Consider the following 22356-nt stretch of genomic DNA (forward strand, 5'->3'; position numbering starts at 1 on the left):
AAACCCGAGACAACCAAGCCCAAACCAAGGAACCAAATCAGCCCAAGAGCCAAGGCACCAAAGAAGCTAGCACACCCAAGATAAAACATGTCCAAAGCACAACCTACTCATGATAATTGCCTTCTATCATAGGGTAGAAAATTAAAAAAAAATACAAAAATAAATATAGCATTCAAAACTATAATAGTTCAATAAAACTAAAAAAAATTGAAATTTGCATGCATCATAACTTCATTTTCAAGATCATCTTGATTGTCTTTCAATATTCTAATTTCTTCATTAAATCTCTTAATTTCTTATTTTAAATATGAAATGGAAAATTCAGTAAAATTAGATTCAGATTTTTTAGTTATTCTTTAATATACTTCTTTCATAGAGCATATAAAATAATCATTTTGTAAGGATACAAATTTTTCTTATTCTAAATTTTAATATTTCATCTCTCGTCACACGATCAAGGACTTGACTAAGAATTTTGATAATTTGATACTTTTAACATTCATTAGAGTATAAAATTCTGAAATTTCCGTAATGAATTTATAATAGTTGAATTGGTCACAATTATTATAACGTGGCTTATTCTCCGATTCAGATTCAAAATTGGAGATAGTAAAATCAAATAAAAGGAATCCAATATTTAGTATTAGAAGTTTAGAGTATTTTCAGAAGATTTTCTTTTAATTCATCATATATTTTTAACTCATTTATTTTCTTTAAGTGGTACACTTATTGAAATAGTGGTCATATTTTTCAAATCTAAAGCATTTTATATCTTTATTTTTCTCTTTATGGTTTTTATGTTTATTATCATTAGAAGAAATTTTGTGGTGCTTAAAAATATTTGTAGTGCTTCATTTTTCTCTATGTTTCTCTTTATGAAATTTTCTAGATCTTTGCCTAGATGTAGAAGGGTTATCACAAGCGAACTGCTCCCAAAATGCTCCTAATTATTTTTTTCTCAAAGATTCATTTTTTTTAATTTGCTCATTTAGTTTAATATCAGCACAAAGCTCTAATCCCATCTTTATACAACTATTTATAATATAAAAAGAAGCTAGTAAATAGAAATGGATATTTCCAGAGATATCTCTAAGATTATGTTTGACCTTCTCTGCAAAGGTAGATGGAAGTCCTTCAATAAATTTTTGTTTCCAATAGTTGCTATTGGCACAAAGTAGATTCATAACTCTACTTTAAAACACATCTTCGTAACAGCAAAAATGTGTTATGGTAGAGCATCATAATTTCTGTAATAGAGATTTAATTTATTCTCTATAATTAGACACAACAAATAAAATTTTCTAGAATATTAAGTATAATCCTCTAATTTTGTATCATTGAGGACCCCTCTTTTCTATTGCTTAGTAAAGAAACTATCTCATCATGCTTTCAAGACATCAATAAAAACATTAACTATAACTTTTACTACTTGTGGGGTAGTATCTTTGCATGCTTGAATAGCAAAAGCATTAGTTGCATAGTTCCATGAATTTGATAATCTGGAAGAACGTCAATATTCCACACATAAATTTGAGTAGGATAATATTGAATTTGATAGATTCTAAGATCCTCCTCTTATATAATATCGATAGGGGCTCGTGAATAATAATAATTTTTTGTCATAGACATTTTTTTGGTATTTTAATTTATTTATAGTTAATGGCAAAGATTTTTTTTTTTTTTTTTTTTTAGGATTTTGAATTGATTTTTGAATTTCTTCAATTTCATTTTGTGATTCAACATTTTTGGGAGCCTCAAATGCATATGTAGATGAGGTATTGGTCTCATCCAATACAGTAATATTAGATGACTTAATTTATTAGATAATTTTATCAATCTCATGCCTATTTGTACAATAGACTGAAGTTAGGAGTTCGAGGCATTTAGATCGATGTATATTTAGTGATTGCTAAACTAGACTGAGGACGACTATCCTTCTTTGAAGATTCTACAATTTTCTCTAATTGATTTTTCTTTTGATCGATTTTTTCCTCTATTTGAAAAAGATGATCTGACAAAATTGTGAAGTGTCATTGGTATAATTTAGTGGTTTGATTATAGCAAAAAATTTGTTTAATCAATTGATTATCAATGGCAAGTTTTTCAAATACTGACATTTGGATATTAGGGGTGTACAAATTAATTCAACTATTTCAATATAGATACTATTCCAATAAATGCATCACTAAATATCTTCTGCTATAAAATATTTTAATAATAAGAACGCTAAAATAGCTTAATATCCTATAAATGAGTAGAAAATTTTGATTTTCCTTTAAGAAGAATTAGTAGTATTTACATCAAGAATATAGAATTCCCAACAAGAAAAACATTCTATTATAAAAAAAATAAATGCTTGTTATTATAAAGTTTATTTTGAAATATTAGGATTATATCTTAAATGTTCAATTCATGCAATGAATTGATAGCAGTGCAAATAAATATATTATTTAAAAAGAAGTTAAAATCTTACTGCCAAACATTTTTTTTGCTATTTGACAAGTACAATTATATATTTTTTATTCTGATATTAAATATGTTAATTCATTTAATTCTTAACCTGATTTTCTAACATGCAAAATGATCATGGCTTCTACTTGCATAATTGCATGTCTTGCCTTTTAAATGGAATGTAGCATGAACTGCAATGTAATAATGTATATTTTGTAGTGCACTTTCCATCCTTTACAATTACACATGATCCTTGATCAGATGCACTCTTTGAAGTGGGTGATTGTTGAAGCCCGCCTAATATGCCAATTCATATGAAGACAAAACTTATTACAACAACAACATCATGCCTTTATCCCACTATGTGGGGTTGGCTGCATGAATCCTTCTCCATTGTGTCATGTTAAAAGTTAAATTCCCATTTAAATCTAATAAAGAAAGGTCATTCTAATATTTTCTAACCAAATCTTTTTTGGTCTACCTCTATATTTCTTAACATAAGTCAAATATAATGAATCTACTTTTCTAACCAGGTCATCAGAAGACCGTTGTTTTGCGTGACCAAACCATAAAAGGAAACTCTCTCTAATCTTATCTTCCACTAGAACTAATCCTACCTTTTCACGTATATGCTCATTTTTTATTGTCTCTAAGAGTAAAGCCACTCATCCACCTGAGCATCCTCATCTCTGCAATACTTAACTTAATATTATACTTCTCTTTTAATGCAAGGTTTAAAATTGTGTAAATAAACCTCGAGGCGTTTTTCGCCCGTGAGGCGAGGCGTAAGCCTCAAGGCGGTGTGAGACGTAAGCCTCACGGACGAAAAATTGCGTAAATGAGAATTTAAAAATTTTAGCAGTAAATAACAGTAAGAGTCTGTCGTACAATAAAAACATCTAAATGACAAGTGAAATTAGTGAAAAATAATAAAATAGATGCAATATATGCATCGTATAGTATAATTCAAAGTACATAACCACAAAATATAAGCCTATCAAAACTCTTAGAGTACAAATAAGAAAGAACATATAAAATTCAATAATGTTCCATCACTAAATGGGTCTTCAAGGGAATCTTCTTCTCCAATTGTATATATGAATGTCATATCTTCATTATTTTCAATATTACTCACTTTTCTTTTCCCTGTTCAATAAGAATGATTATTGTCATGTTAATTGCTCAATTGATATATATATATATATATATATAATAGCACATAAGAAGTTGTGGAATAACTTTATTTGCTTATTATGCTGCATAATTAGTGGATGTGTGTGGTGTGGTAATAGTGGATGTGCCCACTTGACCTGCTTCGCCCCTCAAAATATTGCTTCAAGAGATTGTCTCACATCCAGCAGGCTCTGCAGTGCCAAATAAGATGTGACAAACCTGCAGAATAAACTTGCATTAGGAATTAAAAATGATTTGCAGTGTACAAATGTAATAACGAACCTAGTGGTAGCAGGGCGAATGATTTCCCTCTTTGAAAACTTTCTCATTAAGGCTAAAGACCCATAAGAGATTGTAGATGAACTTTGTGATCTTCGTCGCCCTAGAATGGGCGCTCTCTTGTGTTGAGGTAAATTACCAAGTTCCTTTAATATGTGATCGATACAGTGTGATGCGCAAGGGGGCCAATATATGTGTTTCCTCTTCTCCATCAACATCTAACCAGCTGCTTTGAATTCATTGGCATTGTCAGTCACCACCTGAACAACCAATTGCTCCCCAATCTCCTCAACAACCCATCTAGCAAATTGAAAATGAATTCAGCATTTTTAACCTCATCTGAAGCTTCAACTGATCGTAAAAACACCGTGCCGTAGGGATTATTTACAAGGATATTAATCAAGCTCCTGCTCTTCATATCAGACCATCCATCTGATATAATGGTAACACCAGTCTCACTCCATGTCCGTTTAATCTCATTAATACTCTGCTCTGTGTTCTGCAACTCCTTCAAAATTCATGTTCGCAACTCGTACATGGAAGGTGCCTTCAACCCTCTCTCATACAACCCTACAGACCGCAACATATTGAAGTAGGCTGGCAATATTGCAACATTAAATAGTATGGCATTCTCAAAAAAAAATCTGTCAATATCCATGCAAACCTGACATCGACCCTCTCTGGTACCAGCCGCAGGCATCATATGTACTTGTCCTCTATCCTCTCCTGAATTAGTCATATACTGGTCCATAGGACCCCGCTTACCTCTATTATGTATAGTGGAGGAAGAGCCTTTTCCACTCTCTCTTGCGAAGTAAGCACCATGTTTGACCTTTTCATCAAATTGCTCCTGTTGTAAATGTTTGGTCGTGGTACTATTTCTCATGTAAGCAGTAATTTCCTCCTTCACCTTATCCGGAACATTCGCACAAGGTGTTACATTCTTATGTGAGCCAGATAAGTATTCCTTCATGCGAATAACTCCTCTCTTCACTACCTTATCATGAAAATTGAATTTTAAATACACATATGTCTTCTCGCCGCCTCCTACATCAACCTGCACACTGTATTTCCAAGAAAGGTCACTCCGCAATGACATATTTTCCTTTTCCTTGCCTCTAACCATGCTTCCTAATGCACAAACATGAAAACAAACAAAAAATCTCAAAAAAAAAAACCTAGATTTTCTATAACTTGAAAAATCTTTCCTTGAACTAAAAAAAAATACCTAAAATCGGTAGTGGAGTTCTCCTAGAGGGCGGTCAGACACTACAATATCACCGGAGTGAGCTGGCGCTGGCGGGAGAGGCGGCGGGAAGGGAGGCCGAGCAGAGCAAGCGTGCGGCTTGCGGCTTTGTCGATTCAGTTTCAGGTAGGCGGAAATAAGAAAGGAGGAAGATAGCTTATTTCAATTAGAACTTAAGTGTGTGAGTCCCAGTTACAAGTGGCATGCGCCTCACTCTAAATTGCGCAATTCAGCCTCAGAAGCGTACGCCTCATGAAGACCCAAAAAAGCTTAAGCAATGAGGCTCTTTGGGGCAGAATTGAGCAGAGGCGCGCCTCTTATTGCGCAATTTTAAACTATGTTTTGATGGCCAACATTTTGCACCATAAAGCATTGCAGGTCTAACCACCATCTTATATAATTTTCCATAAGTTTGAGGGGAACTTTACTATCACAGAACAAGCCCAATGCATTCCTCCACTTCAACCATCCAACTTGAATTCTACTAATAATATCACCATCACTTTGAACTATAGACCAAAGAAGGATAAAACTTATTGTTCATAAGAATTCACACCTCACTCCAACCCTTGGGAGGAAAGTTTTTCTTTAGCAAGGATAGTGAAGCCAAGTAGCTTTAATCAAGCATACCAATTCAACATCATGTGTGGAAGACCAGAAATTGCTTTTGCATGTCAAGCAAGTGACATTTCCATCCCCAACCATTTATGTCAATGCAATGATGGAGTGATAGTTTTATATTTTTATTTGTCTTCTTATTCATGAAATGATATTCAATGTATCCATTCCCACATTTGGATCCGACAATTCAATAAATAGGATCATTTAAATAAGGAAAAATTATCCAACAATAGAATGTAACAAATTGTGCCTTATTATCTAATCAAACCGAAAATATGATGAAGGTTCAGATTTTAAAAAAGAAAGTTCAATATGCGTGCATTTAAAGAATTGTAGAAGGGCATCAGCTGGCAATGTTTTCAAGGAAAAAAAACATCCCAAATACAAGGGCATTCCCATGATTACACCAAATGAAGCATACAAGGAACTGAGAAAACAAGAGAACACCAATACCTCTTGCGCGGATGGTATCATCCGTGGTTGTCAGGTATAATTCCATTTCTTTTACCTAAACAAATAAAAAAGAGAAGCAACTTCAAGGCACATAAGGAAAGTGCACAACAGAAAAAATGTGTGCGGAAAAACATAACTACAAACCAATGCCTCGACAGTTAAAAAATCATTCTTGACTAAACCAGCCACTGTATTAACGCCAGCTTTCTGCCACAAAACAACTCAGAGGATTTAGTAAAGGAATGAAAAAGAACGGAGACTAAACTAACATAGTTTCAAGCACTAAACTGCAAAAATCGGGTACTTCGTGGAATATATTAGCGATGACATACAAGAAACAAAAGCCATAAAAAAGCAGAATGGTCTGCAAATTCACGGTATCAAAAACAAAACAAAAAAATAAAGAACTTTAACTTTATTACTCCGTGAGAAACTTAGTTTGGTGATAGGGCACAGATGAAAGATTTGACAAGCAGAAAGAGAGATTTACCTGCTGCTCTGCGGGGCGAGATATGTCGACGAAGGTCTCGATGTGCGAGACCCAAGAAGCTGCGTTCACCATTGAAGAGAACACGGGAACTAGAGAGAGAGCAAGAGAGATAGTGAGACTGCGTATGCACTTCAGTTGCGAACTGCGGTTTTGGTTTTTAAGGGGTTTATGTTAGGGTTCAGGCGACACACCTTGGCTTTTTCCAGAGAATCTCAAGGGGATTATGCAAAACACCCGAAGAATCCGATTCGCGCCTTTCCACAAAATAAACAAAAAAATCGAAATTTATATAAAATCATTTTTTTTTTACGTGATTGATTGGAGTAAGGAGCCCACAAATTTTGTTTGAAATGACTTTTTTTGTTATTTTTAAAAATAATTTTTTATTAAACAAATTTAATAAAAGTAATGAAAAATAATAATCAAAAATTGTTTCAAATAAAATCTTAGAAAACTTTCTTACTATTTCTGAAAACAACTTTTTAGTTAAAAAATTAATTTTTTTACTAAAAAATATTTTAAGAAACTATAAAAAATTCATACCAAATAAAGTATAAATTAAAGTTCAATTAATTGAGTTGAGTTAGATTAATATCCCCGGCAAAAAGGGCTCCAGAACACGAATGAGTTTTGAAGGGCATAATCAATTTTAAACAAAGCAGCAAGAAAACACAACTAAATGCAAGGTAAATAAATTTTATAAAGCTTAGGTGTAAATGTCAAAAACAAACTAATAAAAAAAGGAACATCAAAGTTGACTCAGAAGCATCCAATTACCCACATATTCATGAAAATAATCTTCCGGAGACAAATCCAACCTGGTTGCCGAGCAAAGCATGCCATCCATAGAGAAGGCAAAAGTGATAAGACCGACAGGAAAGTAGGCATAATAAGAGTGCATGACGCTAAGGTTGTCAATGCAATGTAGAAGCCTTCCCTAGTTAGAAGGAGCATGCATCATCATAGTCGCTCAATTACCCACTCTCCAAGTTGAAAACAATAACCTATCCCAACTCTTTCTACAAAGTCCTCAGCCACTCTGTTTTGGATCACTCCCCTCTTATTCTCAAAGTAGAAGAAACTTTGCGCCACTAACATAGTTTATGTATAAAAATTGCTGGGCTAGAATTCATGAGTATTGGGATCTTCTTACTTCAATTTTTGCTAGCTTTATGTATAAAAATTGCTGGGCTAGAATTCGCTCAATCACTCAAGGAAATCCTTTTATTAGCTTCTACCTAAAGCTTAAACTGCTCAAAGCTTCAATCAAAACTAAGAATTGGGTTTCCTCCAATTCTATTGTCATCACGTATACAAATCTTACCTCTCAACAACAAGTTTGTCAAATGCAAGCAGACTTGGATCCTCTTAATGTAGATTTATGTATCAATCTTAAAAAGATAAATTCCAAGTTGGTGCATTATGCCTCTATTTGGCCACTTAGACTATCCAAAGGTCTGAAGTCAAATGGATGATCAATGGGGAAGAAGACTTAAAATTTCTATATTCAAAAGTCCATAAAAGAAAATCTTTTAACAGGAGTGTTCTTTCTGTTGCATTTCTTAGGTCTAATCCATATCAAGCACCTAATAAAGATGTCATTATCATGCACTTTAAGGAGTTTTTTAATACTCCTCCCCCTATGCTTTCAAATATCAGTGTTATCCCTATTGGTAACACCATCCCCTCTCATATGATTGAGTCTTTGTTGCTCCTTGTTTCAAATGAGGAGGTGTGTGAGGTTGTTTTTTCTAGATCATCTAACTCTACCGAGGGCCCCAAATGGTTTCAATTTTGATTTCTACAAAAAGAGTTTGAACATTATTGTTCCTACTATTTTCAAAGCAATCAAAGTCCTTCTTCAAATGCTACCTTCTGAGAAATGCCAAAGCTACTACTCTTAATCTCATTCCCAAACATGCCAATAATATTTTTGATTTTAGGCCTATTGCTCTTTGCAATGTATTTTACAAAGTTATTGCAAAGATTTTAGCCTCTCGGTTAAAACATATCATGCCATTCATAATTCATCAAAGTAAAACTACTTTCTTTTTTTAGCGACTCTCTATGGATAACTCCATCTTGGTTGTGAAGCTCCTGAGCCTTTTCAAGAAAAGCAACAAGGACATGTATTTTTGTGCTAAATTTGACATTAGGAAGGCTATTGACACTATTTCAAGGGATTTTCTTATCTCAAGACTGTCTTAAAAGGGTTTCTCTGCTACCTTTATTAGATGGATCAAACCATGCATTACAGATGTGAATTTTTTTATATGCTTTGATGGGGCTTTAGAAGGTTTCTTCTCCTCTTCTTCAGGGCTTAGAATGGGTTTTCCTCTAAGCCCATATCTTTTTTGCATTATTATGGATGCTTTATTTTGTCTCCCTGGCAACTTTGAACACTCTGAAATATTTGAAGGATTCAGCATAATGGATTTTATCTATCGCATCTTCTCTTTGCAGATGACCTTCTGGTGTTTGGAAAAGTGAAAGTTCATAATTACATCAACCTTACAAGCACCCTCAACACTTTTTCCAACTTCAATAGATTGTATCTAGTTGAAAATCTAGACTTAAGTCTTGTGATTTTGATGATAACAAATATTAATGGATTTTCCACTATACTATTTGAATCTATTGCATATTTGTTTTGCCATACTCACTGACATTTCAAGATCACAACTCACTTGTAACCTCAATCAGCTCAAGATTGGGTAGACTAGGAATAGTCTATATTTTTCAGTCTTTTTATACTTTTACCTTTCTTGAGTCAAATATGAAAGTTTGTTAGGGTTGTTAAGCCCTTATGAACTAGTCCAAGGTTAACCAAGAGGGGGGTGAATTGATAATTTTAAAAATTCTTAAGTAAAAAAAAAATTAATCCTTTTTGAATATTTTAAAGCAAACAAGATCAGCCCTTGATGAGAAGGCAATTAACAAAATTAATTAGAGAATTTAACCATACAATCAATCACAAAATTAAATTGCGAAAAATAAAGTGTAGGAATAAAAATAAAAAGAACATAATAGATTTTTATAATGGTTCGGTCAACCTGACCTACATCTACTCGGAGCCTCTTCTCCATGTATTACACTAAAACTATAGTGTCTCTTCTTTTGCTCCCATAGTAAGGCGGATAAGCCCTTATAAACTCTTTTCACCAATCCCGATGAGGTAAAGAACCTATACTCCTTTTGCTTCCTCCTAAAGCAGGTAGAGAATCCCAACTCCTTTTGTTTTCTCCTGAAGTAGGCAGAGAACATTGATCTAGTGTTGATGAAAACTTCCCTAGAGCCTCCAAGGAGCCAAGGACAATGATTAGAGAAGATGACTTGAATCCTTGCTTGGAATAATCTTTGTGAACACCTCACAAACTCTCCCTCATAAGATTCACTCTCTATCTCCCAAGCTCTCCTTCTCCTTCTCTAAGCCCTCTTAGGTCAAGACAACAGCAAAAGATTATATCATAAGCAATTGAGATAGCTTAAATAGAAGGCCTTAAAAAAATACCCTAATTTTCAACTTGTCATCAAAGATTATCTATGACGATCGACAGATCGTCTTGAACAATTAGTTTAAATCAGCCCTTCCAGCCATGACGATTTGGGTTTCCTATATGATTAAAACATAATGTTTGTTCTAATCATCCAAGATGATATGTATGATTAGTTCAAAATCATACATAATCATTCATCATATAGTTTTGGACGTCCAGATAATAAAACGGGATGATATAGAAATATAACTGATCGTCCAAGATGATGTCCACATCATCCTGTATGATTAGTTCAAAAATAAACTTTATCGTCCAGCAGATAGTTCAGGACATCCACGATATTTAGGAAAAAACTAAAGTTTTTCTTATAAACCGTCCAATATGATTCTGAGATCATCCCAGATGATATGATCGATCAATCTAACCGTAATTACTCTCCTAATTACCATATCAATTTAGGCATGATTAGTACGAATCATCCAGGATGATCCAGACTGTCTTGTACGATTAGCACAAAATTTGATAGTTTTAACAAACTTGCCTAACTGACTTTGACGGCTAGCTTTGTGATTTAAGCAAATCGTCCAAGACGATAGGGGTATACTTCAGGATGATTTCCTTAATCAGGTTTACATGACCCAAATGCCCTAATTAAGGTTTGGATCATCCAAAACAATTTGTATGATATGATTAAAAATAGAAAAACTCTAATTCACCAAAATTCTCCTCTTGAGTGTGTGTGCAAGGTTACTTGGCTTCAAGATCCATAAAAGTACATTTGACTTAAAAAAAGGTAAAATATGTATTTGAATAGAAAATATACACTTACTCAATTCTAATATACCTAATCTTGAGCTGATTGACGTTATAAGTGAACTTATGGACCCGAAAGGTTAGTGAGCTGGGCATGTAAATAGATATGCAAGAATAACAGTAGTAAAAAAATAATAATATTTGTTATCATCAAAATCACATTGCTTGGGTCTAGATTTCTAACAATCTCCCCCTTTTTTATGATGACAAACATTATTGTCAGAAAATTTCAGATCACATTTTTTTTTAATTTTAAAAATAGAGATATAACAAAAATAGGGACATAAATAAAACATGATAAATTACACTAAAATAAGTCAAACATACATTAACTAAAATATAAGCAACTAACAACACACTACTCCCCCTTTTGACATCGCAAAAAAAGAGAAAAAACACAAAATAGAATAATATATATAAAAGAACATCAATACAAGCATCACACAAAAACACCAAGAAATCTACAAGTATGAAGGACCCTGATCAGGTAAAGGAGGAGGTAGTGGTCACTAAATGAGACTGTGAATGGAAGCAAACGGCTCCCCAAACCAGGGCATATCCTGATCGTGCTGCTGCTATTTTTGGGCTACATATGCATTAAAATGATCAACATATATTGCATGCCCTTTTCCATATCCGCTTCTTTGTCTGGTGGGCACATTCGAGTTCGAACCAGTGGATAAGGTGGATAAGCTAAATAAAGAGACAAAATAAGCGCGTATAATTTAGCAATTCCTGATTGTTCTTCTAATTGATTGCAATGAAACTTGGCTACTTCTCCTATACAACTACCTATAAGTCAAACTTGGCCTCCCACTGGTCAAATCTGTCCACCAGCTGATCTAGCTGTGACTACTGGTTGATAGGAACAGGTTCAAAAATATCTTCTTCCTCTACTCCCTCAACCTACGTGTGTTCTAGATGGAGATGAGTACTGTGAAGGACGTAAAAGGAGTTATTGGTATAGAAGGTAGGTTGATAGTTTGGTGGGGTAGGATATTGAAGATTGTACTTAGTTTAAAGGACATAGATAATGATATGTCCTAGGACTATATTTGGTTTTCTCTTATGTCTGGGATCCCTACTATTAGTCAAGTGTTCAATGTATCAAAAAAGAAGATTTGTAGCATTGAAATTCCAATGAGTCATGATATAATAGGTGGTGAGAGAGAGAGAGAGAGAGAGAGTAGAGGAGTAATGTAAATACAATCACTAGCTTTTGGAATTAGAGAGGTTCTAAGGACATGTTGGGTGTTCCTATTAACTTTAACTAATGAATTAGAGGTATCATCATGAAAGTGACATTGGTGTGTCTTAAATACTGATTAATAGGGCTATAGTAAAAATCAGGATCTAAAGCCAATATATGAAGCTTGTCGCCAATGGTGGAAAGTTGAAGATCTTCATGACATTCCTGATAAGTGATTTTTATAGGTCTTTCGTTGACATAAGATTGAAGTGCAGTGTATGCAAAGTTAAGTCGAAGGCTGGCAAAGAATTCATACTGAAGTTTAGAGTGGAAAGGGAATGCGAGGGTCAGAATGAAGGTAAGGGTGGTATGGGCAAACAAATTTAACACTAGATAAGTTAGTGTGCGGTGATTGACGATCTAAGAGGATGTAATCCTTAATGTTTTATACTGAAGGTAAGTAGCCTTATCTGCTTCCTCAGTGAAGCGAGGGTTGATAGTTCCCCTCAAGGAGCTTCCAGTCAGCATCCTAGAACATTTGCCACCAACCATTTGAAGAGTTTGACTGAAAGAGAGAATGATTGAAAGGATTTTGGAGTGAAAAAGCCAATGGAAAATGTCTATTTATATAGGGTTGGGGACATCTTCCAAGACGATCGCAGGATCATTCAGGATAATCAGGAGTAATAATTTATCCAGACCGATTGGTTAAAAAAGCAGTTGTATTGTATAGGATGATCAAATACAGACAATTATCCCGAGAAGTCAATCAGTATGATCTTTGACAACAAAGATTATCCAAGACGAACAGGTGGATTATCTAGGATGATTAGTAATAATGAATCATGCCGGCCGAATTTAAAGCATCCAACCATTTTTGCCTCATGGATCATCCAGTATAAAGATGGAATTGTCCAAGATAATCACCAATTATTGAGCAAGGATTCGTTCATATCGTCTAGGATGATGTGGATCATCCAGGACGATCTCAAATAATAAAGTTTGATCAACTGTCAGATGGATGATGAATAGTGAATTGATGATATCATCTAGGATGATAATATATCATTCAGGACAATGTGAACAAAAAATTTTTTTTTTATGATGGATAAAGTTGATCAGAAGAGGTCCCAAAAATAAATAAAAATAAGTAATGAATAATAAAAAATAAGTAAAGAAACATAATGAAAAGATTATAAAAATAATAAAAAGATCATAAAATATTATTTTTTTATCAATACTAGAATATGATAAATTTCTCATGTCATTGAATTAAAAATTAGTAAGAAATGAATTAACATCACTGAAATCTGAAAAATGGTTGAACGACCGATCCTATTAACCCCAGCTCGGACTCCTTAGAGGTTAAAAATCTTTTGAAAACAAAAATCTAAATAAAACAGAAATCTTAAAAATCTTTTTATTTTTGAGCTCATTTTATAACTCTTATCATTTTTGCGAGCTAGCTCCCTTTCAAAATCTTTAAAGAATCTTAGTTGTGAGAATATCTTCCAGATAATATATTAAAAAAACTCACTCTCTAATATAAAGAGTATACCACAAAGCAGAATTATATTCATATGATAAATGCAACAATTTGATCAAGAAAGCTTGAAGGAGATTTAACGACTATGAACATTTTTCATATGAGATAGAAAAGATCTCATTTTCAAAGTCTAATTATTAATTTTAAATAGAATTTTTGCTTCAAAAATAAAATTTTGCTGCTAAAGGAATTAGAAAAAGAGAAACAATCAATTGTGTTTTTTCCTTTATCCGATTTAGGGATGTCAATCATTATTTACAAATTTTTAAAAACAAAAAGAAGGTAAAAAATGTCATTTCAGCAATGACCAATAAAAAACTAAAGGAAAGAATAACATAAAAATGAAACAAATAAAATAGCAACATATAAACAAAAACAAAAAAGCAAACAAAAATAAAAGAAAGATCAGAAAACAGAAAATTTAGAGTTTAGTAATAATCAAGTTCATGCATTTATGTCTATGACACCTAATCTAGACCTTAAGATCCTAATAGTTTCAAAGGCCAGTGGTTTAGTGAAGATGTTAGCTAGTTGGTTTTGATTTGCTACATGGTGTAGCTCAATGTCTCATTTAGTAATATGGTCTCTAATAGTGATGTCTTATGTCAATGTGTTTAGTTCTAGAATGTTTGATAAGATTTTTAAAAATATAGATGACACTAGTGTTATCACGTATAATTGACATTATGCATACAGGTAATCCTAAATCTAGAATTTATTGCTTTAACTAAATGACTTGGGCCACATAACTTCTTAAAGTTATGTATTTAGCTTCACCAGTGGAAAGTGCAACTAAGTTTTATTTTTTACTGAATAAGGAGATTAAAGAGTGTCCAATGAATTGACACATTCTAGAGGGGCTCTTTTTATCCACCATACACCCTACAATGTTTGAATCAGAATATCATATAATCTCAAAAGAAGTGTTATGTCTTGGATATCAAATTCCTAAGTTTTGGGTTCCTAAGAGATATCTAAGGATTCTCTTAAGTAGGGTTGCGGATTTTGTGACGGTGCGATGGGTTGAACCGGAAGCAGCCTTAAATTTTCTTTTTCTTCCAAGTTTCCCTTTGCAAGGTTTTCTTGATTTATCACCATTTTTGATGAAAAGGGCGAGTGAAAAGGGCGGAGCAAGCGAAGAAGACGATCTTGGAGATTTTGACAATACCTTGGAAATCGGTGGCTCTCCGTCGGCTAGGCATGGCCGACGGAGGTTCTTTAAAGGATCTGGGTAGAGAAGCTACAGATTTTAAGAAGTTTTTGGCGAACCAAATACTGACTTCATTTCTCCTTCAATTGGATTTGGGTATTGTCTGGAATTATTATTCAGATTTACCTTTCTTTATTGAAGTTGGTAAGTTTATATATCTGGATGAGATTTTTGAAGAGGATTTTTGTTTACTTGATGGTGGATTGAGTATTTTTTTAGATGAAATTTCTATTTTGTGGCTGGTTACGGCCTTGAATCTGATGGGGAATCATCTGGCAGAAGATGGCTTGTGGCGTTGTTGTTCTGCTTTGATAAGATTTGAGAATTTTGATTATATTTGTTGCTTGATTATGTTTGGATTTTGTAATAGCCTTGTTTCATTTCTTTGATCTAAAATTTTTTTGGGTTTGACGTATGATCCTGCGAGTTTCTTGAAGAGGATTTGGCAGTTATTCAAGGAATTTTGTTGTAATTTTTTATTTTTCAACTGTGGTCAGTTATATCTTCCAGAGGTGATTAGTTGATCCTTTTTCAATTAAGGATTGGAATCATTCAACTATGGAATGAGATGCAAGATCTGTTGGGAGAACTTTTGTGAAGTTTTTTTTTCTGTTCAAATATATGGGATTGTGTGATTTCTTGTTGTGCGAGAGGATTTCTATTTTCCTGAAAAAACATGGAGTTAAAGTTGCTGTTTCTTCTAGCTATGAAGCTATTTTTATGGAGTTGATCGGATCTTCCAAGGAAAGCAAATCAGGTAAATGCTCTGGTGAAGACATTGTTTTTGAAGCTAATATAATGCTGGTTGTTTTTTTGGATTTTCATAGAAGTGTATATTGTTTTAGATGGGAGCTTATCTCATCTAAACTTAAGATGGTTGTCATTTCGGTTTTTGAAGAACAAGTCATATTTGCTGGAGACTTGAGGGATTGGAATATAACTAGTTTTTTTCTTGGCAGTATGATGTATGTGGTGGTGATTTTCAGATCGTATGACTTTGGCTGTGAATAGCTTGACTCTTGGACTCTTGAGGTGGGAGTTCATGTTATTGCTTTGTTGACATTGATTGGCTCGTTCATGTTGGCTGATGTTGGTTGCGTTGAAGTATTAGCGGATTCTACTCTTGAATGGAGCTTGTTGGACCCTAAGACTGTTGATGGAGGTTCGGATGATGTTTGGACAGCTGGATTAGCATTTCTTTTTATATTTCTTATTGCAAGTTGTCATTTGCTTGCTTTTTTTATAGGTTTTTTCTACCTTTTTGAAACCGTTGTATTGAAATGTGGGATTTTTACTAGATTTCATTTTCTATCTATTGGGAACTCTGGAATACTAACCAACCTTTTAGGTTGTTTCATTATTTGGTATCCCCATCACTCTAATGGATCTAAAATTGAATTTAGTGGATCAAATATCCATTATGATAGTTTTAAAGGTTTGTTTTTGCTTTCTAGTTTATAATAGTTATTTTTTCTTTTTAATGCAATTTGCATTTCTTCAAAAAAAAAAGGGATTCTCTTAAGTGCAGTCAGGTGGGATTCCTTTTGATCAGCTTGAAATCTAGCATAAAGGAAAATACTAAATCTTGTATTAGGTCTGCTAGCTATCAAGTAAAGGAGCGATCCAATTATTCCTCTATATTTCTTTTGATTAACTGATTTTCCATTCGAATCTTTATCTAATTAAACACTAGAGCTCATGGGACTGTTTATTGGCTTAGCTTTATTTATTTCATATTTCTTCAAGATATCTTTAATATATTTTGAGTGATTAAGAAAAGTTTCATCATCCATTTGCCTTATGCTAAACCTCAATAAGTAGGATATTTCTCTCATCATACTCATCTCAAATTCCATACTTATTATTTTAGAAAAATTAACACATAATTTTTTATCAGAAGATCCAAAAGGTATATCATCAACATAGATCTGGAGAATGAGTAATTCTTCTCTTACTCTCCTTAGAAAAAGAGTGGTGTCTACGCCCCCTTAACAAACTCCCTTTCCAGTATGAATGTGTTAAGCCTCTCATATCATGCCTTGGGTGGCTATTTTAATCCATACAAAGCCTTCTTTAATTTTAAAACATGATTTATAAATTGGGAATTCTCAAAGTCTGGTGTTGCTCTACAAGCACATCCTCTTTTATTACCCTATTTAAAAAAGCACTCTTGATATCCATTTGGAAAAGTTTAAATCCCTCATAATAAGCAAATACTAGTAGCATTCTAATCACTTCCAATGTAGCTACAGGGGTGAAAGTCTCCTCAAAATCAATCCCTTCTCTTTGGTTATACCCCTTAGCCTTCAATCTTATCTTATTCCTAACCAGCATTCTAGAATCATTCATTTTATTCTTGTAAACCTGGTTTCTACTACACTTTAATCCTTAGGTCTTTCTACTAGCTCTCAGATATCATTCCTAATAAATTAGTTTAATTTCTCATGCATAACAAGGATCCAAAATTCATTAAAAAGGGTTTGATTGATGTTGGTGGGTTCAGTCATTGAGATGAAGGTAGAGTGGATAACTTCTTTTTTGAGTCCAAGCCTAATTCTAACACCTTCAGAAGAGTCTCGTAAGATCAGTTCTTTTGGATGACTCGAAGAATATCTTCATTCTCTAGGCAAAGTGTTTTGAGGTTCTATTCTTTCCTCTAGATTTATAGTTTCTACTCCTTGGGTAATCTCACCTACTTCATCTTCTTCCTAAATTCTAGACTTCTCAAAATCAGATTTATCAAATACTACATGAGTAGTCTCTTCCACCACTATTGTCCTCCTATTAAACACTCTGTAGAATTTTCCTACACTTGAATAGCCTAAGAACACTCCTTCATTTAATTTTAGGTCAAATTTTCCTAAGAGTGATTTCCCATTATTTATAATGAAAAAATTAAAAAAAAAATATGGAGGTGAGAAAGGTTGGGAGTCCTACCTTTAATGATCTCATAGGTTATCTTATTCAGTTTGGATCTAACATTCAGCCTATTCATCACATAACAGGATGTGTTCATCGCTTCTGCCTAAAAGTATTTTGGAAGTGATTACTCAACAAATATAGCTCTAATGCCTTTCACTAAGGTCTTATTCTTCCTTTGAGCTAACCTATTCTGCTGAGGAGTTCTAGGAGCTGAAAAGTTGTGACTAATCCCTTACTCCTTACAGTAAGTTTCAAATCTTTCATTTTTGAATTCTTCATCATGGTCACTATGGATGGTCTATATATCACAACCTAGCTTTTTAAGATTCCAAGTGGGGAAAGGTTTAAATTCATCAGATGAATTATGTGACATAAGTCTAAGCTAACTAAACCTTGAGTAGTCATCGACTATTACAAATCAAAGACCTTTCACCTACGCATGCAGTGCTAATAGGTCTAAATAAATTCATGTGAAGGACTTCTAAGGTTTAAAGGTGCTAATGTCCTTAATGGAATGGAAAAAGAATTTGACTTATTTCCCTAATTGACAGGCATCACCCAGGTGGTCCTTAGTGAATTCAAACTTTGGGATTCCTCTTACTAAGTTTTTTTGGGTTATTTTTCTGAGTATTTTTATGCTAGCATGACACAACCTCCTATGCCACAACCAAGACTCATCAGCAATATTTTTTAAACAAAATGAAGCATCACATTTAATACTATTTAAATCAAGTATGTATGCGTTGTTGATCTTTTTTTCCCTGCAAAACAATATTATTATTTAAGCTTATAATACAACTGTTTGACAAAAAATTTATGTTGAATACTTTATCATAGAGCTGACTGATGATGAACAAATTATATTTTAAGCCATCAATAAGTAAAACATTTTTAATCAAAAGGTTTTTGGAGTTTTTGATTATACCTTCGCCCATTACTTTCCTAGTGGTGTTGTCTTCAAGAGTGACATTGCCTCCAATCATGTCCTCCAGTGAAATGAATTGATTAGCATCTCTAGTCATATGGCGTGAGCATCCACTTCAAGGTATAACATACTCTCATGAAGTCTTCTATGAGAGCACGCCTATATAATCATCAAATATTAGGTTTAAGAACCCAAATAAGTTTGGATCCCTTCTTATGAAAAGAAGAATGCAATGAAAATGTGTTATACTGTGAATCAAGAAATTTGGGTCTCCACATCAAATGTGTTCTATGGTGAACGGTGCATGTGTGGGAGATATGTCCTTACATGTCACATGAAAAATATCTAACACTAGAAAAAGGGTTTACTAATCTACTCTAGTTATAGTGCCTCTTCCTAGGTTTGAATGTTGCATGCTGATATGATGGATTGTGAAACTCAAGCATTTTGGTTGATTTTTTATTTTCTTTGAATGTAGTCAATTGAGCTTCTAATAACTTATTTGTATTTTCAAGAATTGAAATTTCTATTTTTAAAAGCATGCTTCTTACTATCTAAATTAATTGGAAGAGTATTTAAGTCCTTATATGTAGTTTCTAGCTCACTATATAAACTTTTCAGGGAATCATGCTCATTAGTCAATTTGCTGAAAGTTTCATTCAATGGGGTTTGGGTTTAGGTGACATTTTCTTTTGGCAAGACAATTGGTTATGTACTTCTTCCATTGACAATTTACTTAATACTCACTCTACTTTTACTTCTAAAGTGTCAGATTTTATTCATAATGGCAGTTGGAATGTGCATTGTCTTACAGAGCAGGTTCCTGATTTTATCATTTATATTATTTTGAAAATCCCCCTCCAACTTGATAAGAGTGATTGTATTTTATTTAACAAATCAAATGATGGTAGTTTTTCTTTTAAGGATGTTTGACATGCTGTTAGGGATTCTAAACCTAAAAATCATATTTTGTCCACTATTTGGCAAAAAGGCATTCCCATCTCTTTTCTATTCTTCAGTGGATTTGTTTCTACCCTAATATTGTGTTACTTTACGAGAGCGGAAGTGAGATCCAATCCGAAAATCTGCCCGCCAAAAATTTAAGTTGAAATTTTGCCAAAATTTAAAAGCAATGTTTTAGATGAATTGATATAGTTAGGTGAACCAATGGGCATCCAAGTTTAACATATGAGTTGTCCACATCATTACTCATTTAATTCCTGGTCAATCAAGCTTCCCATTTTAGTTATTCATCGCATTGCAAGCATCGAAATGTGTTTTTTTAAATAAAAATGATAAATTTTTATCTTAATTTGCGTGCCCCGACACCGTCGTCACCAAACATCACGAAGGTATAACACTCTTTTTATTCAAAGCATCAAATTTATCTAACAATGTCATGTGATTGTTATCAAGTGTAGAATGATCTTTAATCAAAACTTTGTGCTCTTTTTATAAGTTAAAAAATTGCAATTTTAAGCTAGCATATATTTTTTTAAGCTTTCTATAAGATAAATGAATTTTCTCATAAACATCAAGAAATTGATCATATATTAATTCACATACTTCTTCTTGGTTAGAGTGACCAAGATGATCATTCGCCATCAAATACAAGTTTGCTGTCTCTTCTTCAGCTTCAGTTTCAGAGGAGTTAGATGCAGAATTGCCCAGAAGGCCTTTTGGGTTCTTAGCTTGCCCTTTTTGAACTTAGGTTTCTCCTCCCCATTCTCCTTGCTTGGGTGAGCCTTAAGTATAAGGTAGTCAGCTTTTACATGTCTAGGATTCCTGCATTCAAAGCAAATCACATCAAAAGAAACTTTAGAATTCTTGTTATTCTCACCTTTGTTCCATTTTTTATTGTGCTTTTGTTTCTTCCTTAAGAATCTCTTGAATTGCCTAGTAATTAATGCAACATCATCACTTTCAGAACTAAAAGAATTAGTGTCTGAATCATTACCCTTTAAGGCTACAGTTTTCTCCTTTTTCTTCTCACATGCATCAAGCTTCCTTTGGTTCACTCCTTGCTCATAAGAAATTTGTGATCCAAGTAAGTTATTGATTGAATAAACATTCAAATCTTTAGACTCAGTAATGGTAGTAATTTTTGCATCAAAGGAAAAAGGTAAACATCTTGAAATCTTGTTAATTTTTTCATAGTTTATTAGTTCTCTTCCTAAGGCATGCAGGGAGGTAACTATTTATGTAAACCTAGTATACATTTCATATATTGACTCATTAGGTTTCATGCAAAAAAGTTTATAGTTATGAAGTAAAATATTTAACCTAGATTGATTAACTTCACTTGTGCCTTCATAAGTAATACATAATATATCCCATATTTCTTTACTAGTTGCACATATTGAAATATACATGTAATCTTCAGTTTTTAGTGCACAGAAAAAATAGTTTAAACATTTTGCATTAAGTTGTGCTAGATTTTATCATTAAAAGCCCGTTCAGAAAAAATGAAGTTCAGTTTTTATGCCATTTATTTCATGTGTTGGTGTAAAATAACCTTATTTTACAAGAATCCACATGCGATAATCTAAAGATTGCAAAAAGACGGACATGCAAATTTTCCAAAAATTAAATGGTATATAATCAAATAAGGGTGGTTGAGTAATGGAATACCCTTCCACCATGTTCCGGTTACAAAAGTTTGCTATGGATCTTTAATTCAAAGTTTTCGAAAACTTAATATTTTGAATCCCGCTCTAATACCACTTGAAAGTTTATTATGGTTATTAAGTACTTATAAATAGCTCGAGGCTAACCAAGAGGGGTGGGAGGTGGGGGGGAGGGGGTAAATTGGTAGTTTTAAAAATTCTTAAGTAAATAGATTTTTTTAAATCTTTTTTGAATATTTTAAAATAAACAAGATCAACCCTTCATGCAGAAGCGATTAAGAAAATAAATTAGAGATTTTAACTATATAATCAACCACAAAAAATTAAAGTGTGAAAAATAAAGTGTAGGAATAAAAACAAAAAGAACACACTTGATTTTTATAACAGTTCAGTCAACCTGACCTACATCCACTCCCCAGGGCCTCTCCTCCAGATATTACACTAAAACTACAATTTCTCTCCTTTTGCTCCCACAGTAAGACAGAGAAGCCCTTACAAACTCTTTTCATCGAACCCGATGAGGTAAAGAATCTAGACTCCTTTTCCTTCCTCCTAAAGCAGGCAGAAAACCCCAACTCCTTTTGCTTCCTCCTAAAGTAGGCAGAGAACCTTGATCTAGTGCCGACGAAGAGCTCCCTAGACCCACCAAGAAGCCAAGGATGATGATTGGAGAAGACAACTTGAATCCTTGCTTGGAGAAACCTATGTGAACACGTCATAAACTCCTCCTCACAAGATTCTCTCCCTCTATCCCAAGCTCTTCTTCTCCTTCTCTAACCTCTCTCAGGTCAAGACAACAACAAAAGATTCTATAATAAGTAATTGAGAGATCTTAAATAAAAGGCCTTAAAAATGCCCTAATTTTTAATGTGCTATCAAAGATCATCTTGGACGATCGATAGGTCATCTTGAAA

The 22356-nt window shown here is 33.4% G+C and overlaps 1 protein-coding gene across 13 annotated transcripts in view; it reads right to left on the reverse strand.

Annotated features, from left to right (window-relative positions):
- Positions 1 to 6968, reverse strand: part of LOC110095659 (MMS19 nucleotide excision repair protein homolog) — a 97662-nt gene extending 90694 nt beyond the window's left edge. For 9 of the 13 annotated variants that reach the window (XR_003702153.1, XR_003702152.1, XR_003702157.1 and 6 more), the window contains exons 1-3: positions 6714 to 6894; positions 6368 to 6430; positions 6224 to 6278 (exon numbers count right to left, since the gene is read on the reverse strand). Coding sequence is in view for 5 of the 13 variants with exons in the window: in XM_028698842.1 (XP_028554675.1) it covers positions 6224 to 6278; positions 6368 to 6430; positions 6714 to 6785 (190 nt within the window). In the remaining 8 variants the exon portion in view is untranslated. The other 4 variants (XM_020821289.2, XM_020821290.2, XM_020821282.2 and 1 more) reach the window with 3 other exon arrangements.
- Positions 6969 to 22356: the final 15388 nt, after the last annotated feature.

Source organism: Dendrobium catenatum, unplaced genomic scaffold (genome assembly GCF_001605985.2).
Source record: "Dendrobium catenatum unplaced genomic scaffold, ASM160598v2 fragScaff_scaffold_1163, whole genome shotgun sequence".
NCBI lineage: Eukaryota > Viridiplantae > Streptophyta > Magnoliopsida > Asparagales > Orchidaceae > Dendrobium > Dendrobium catenatum.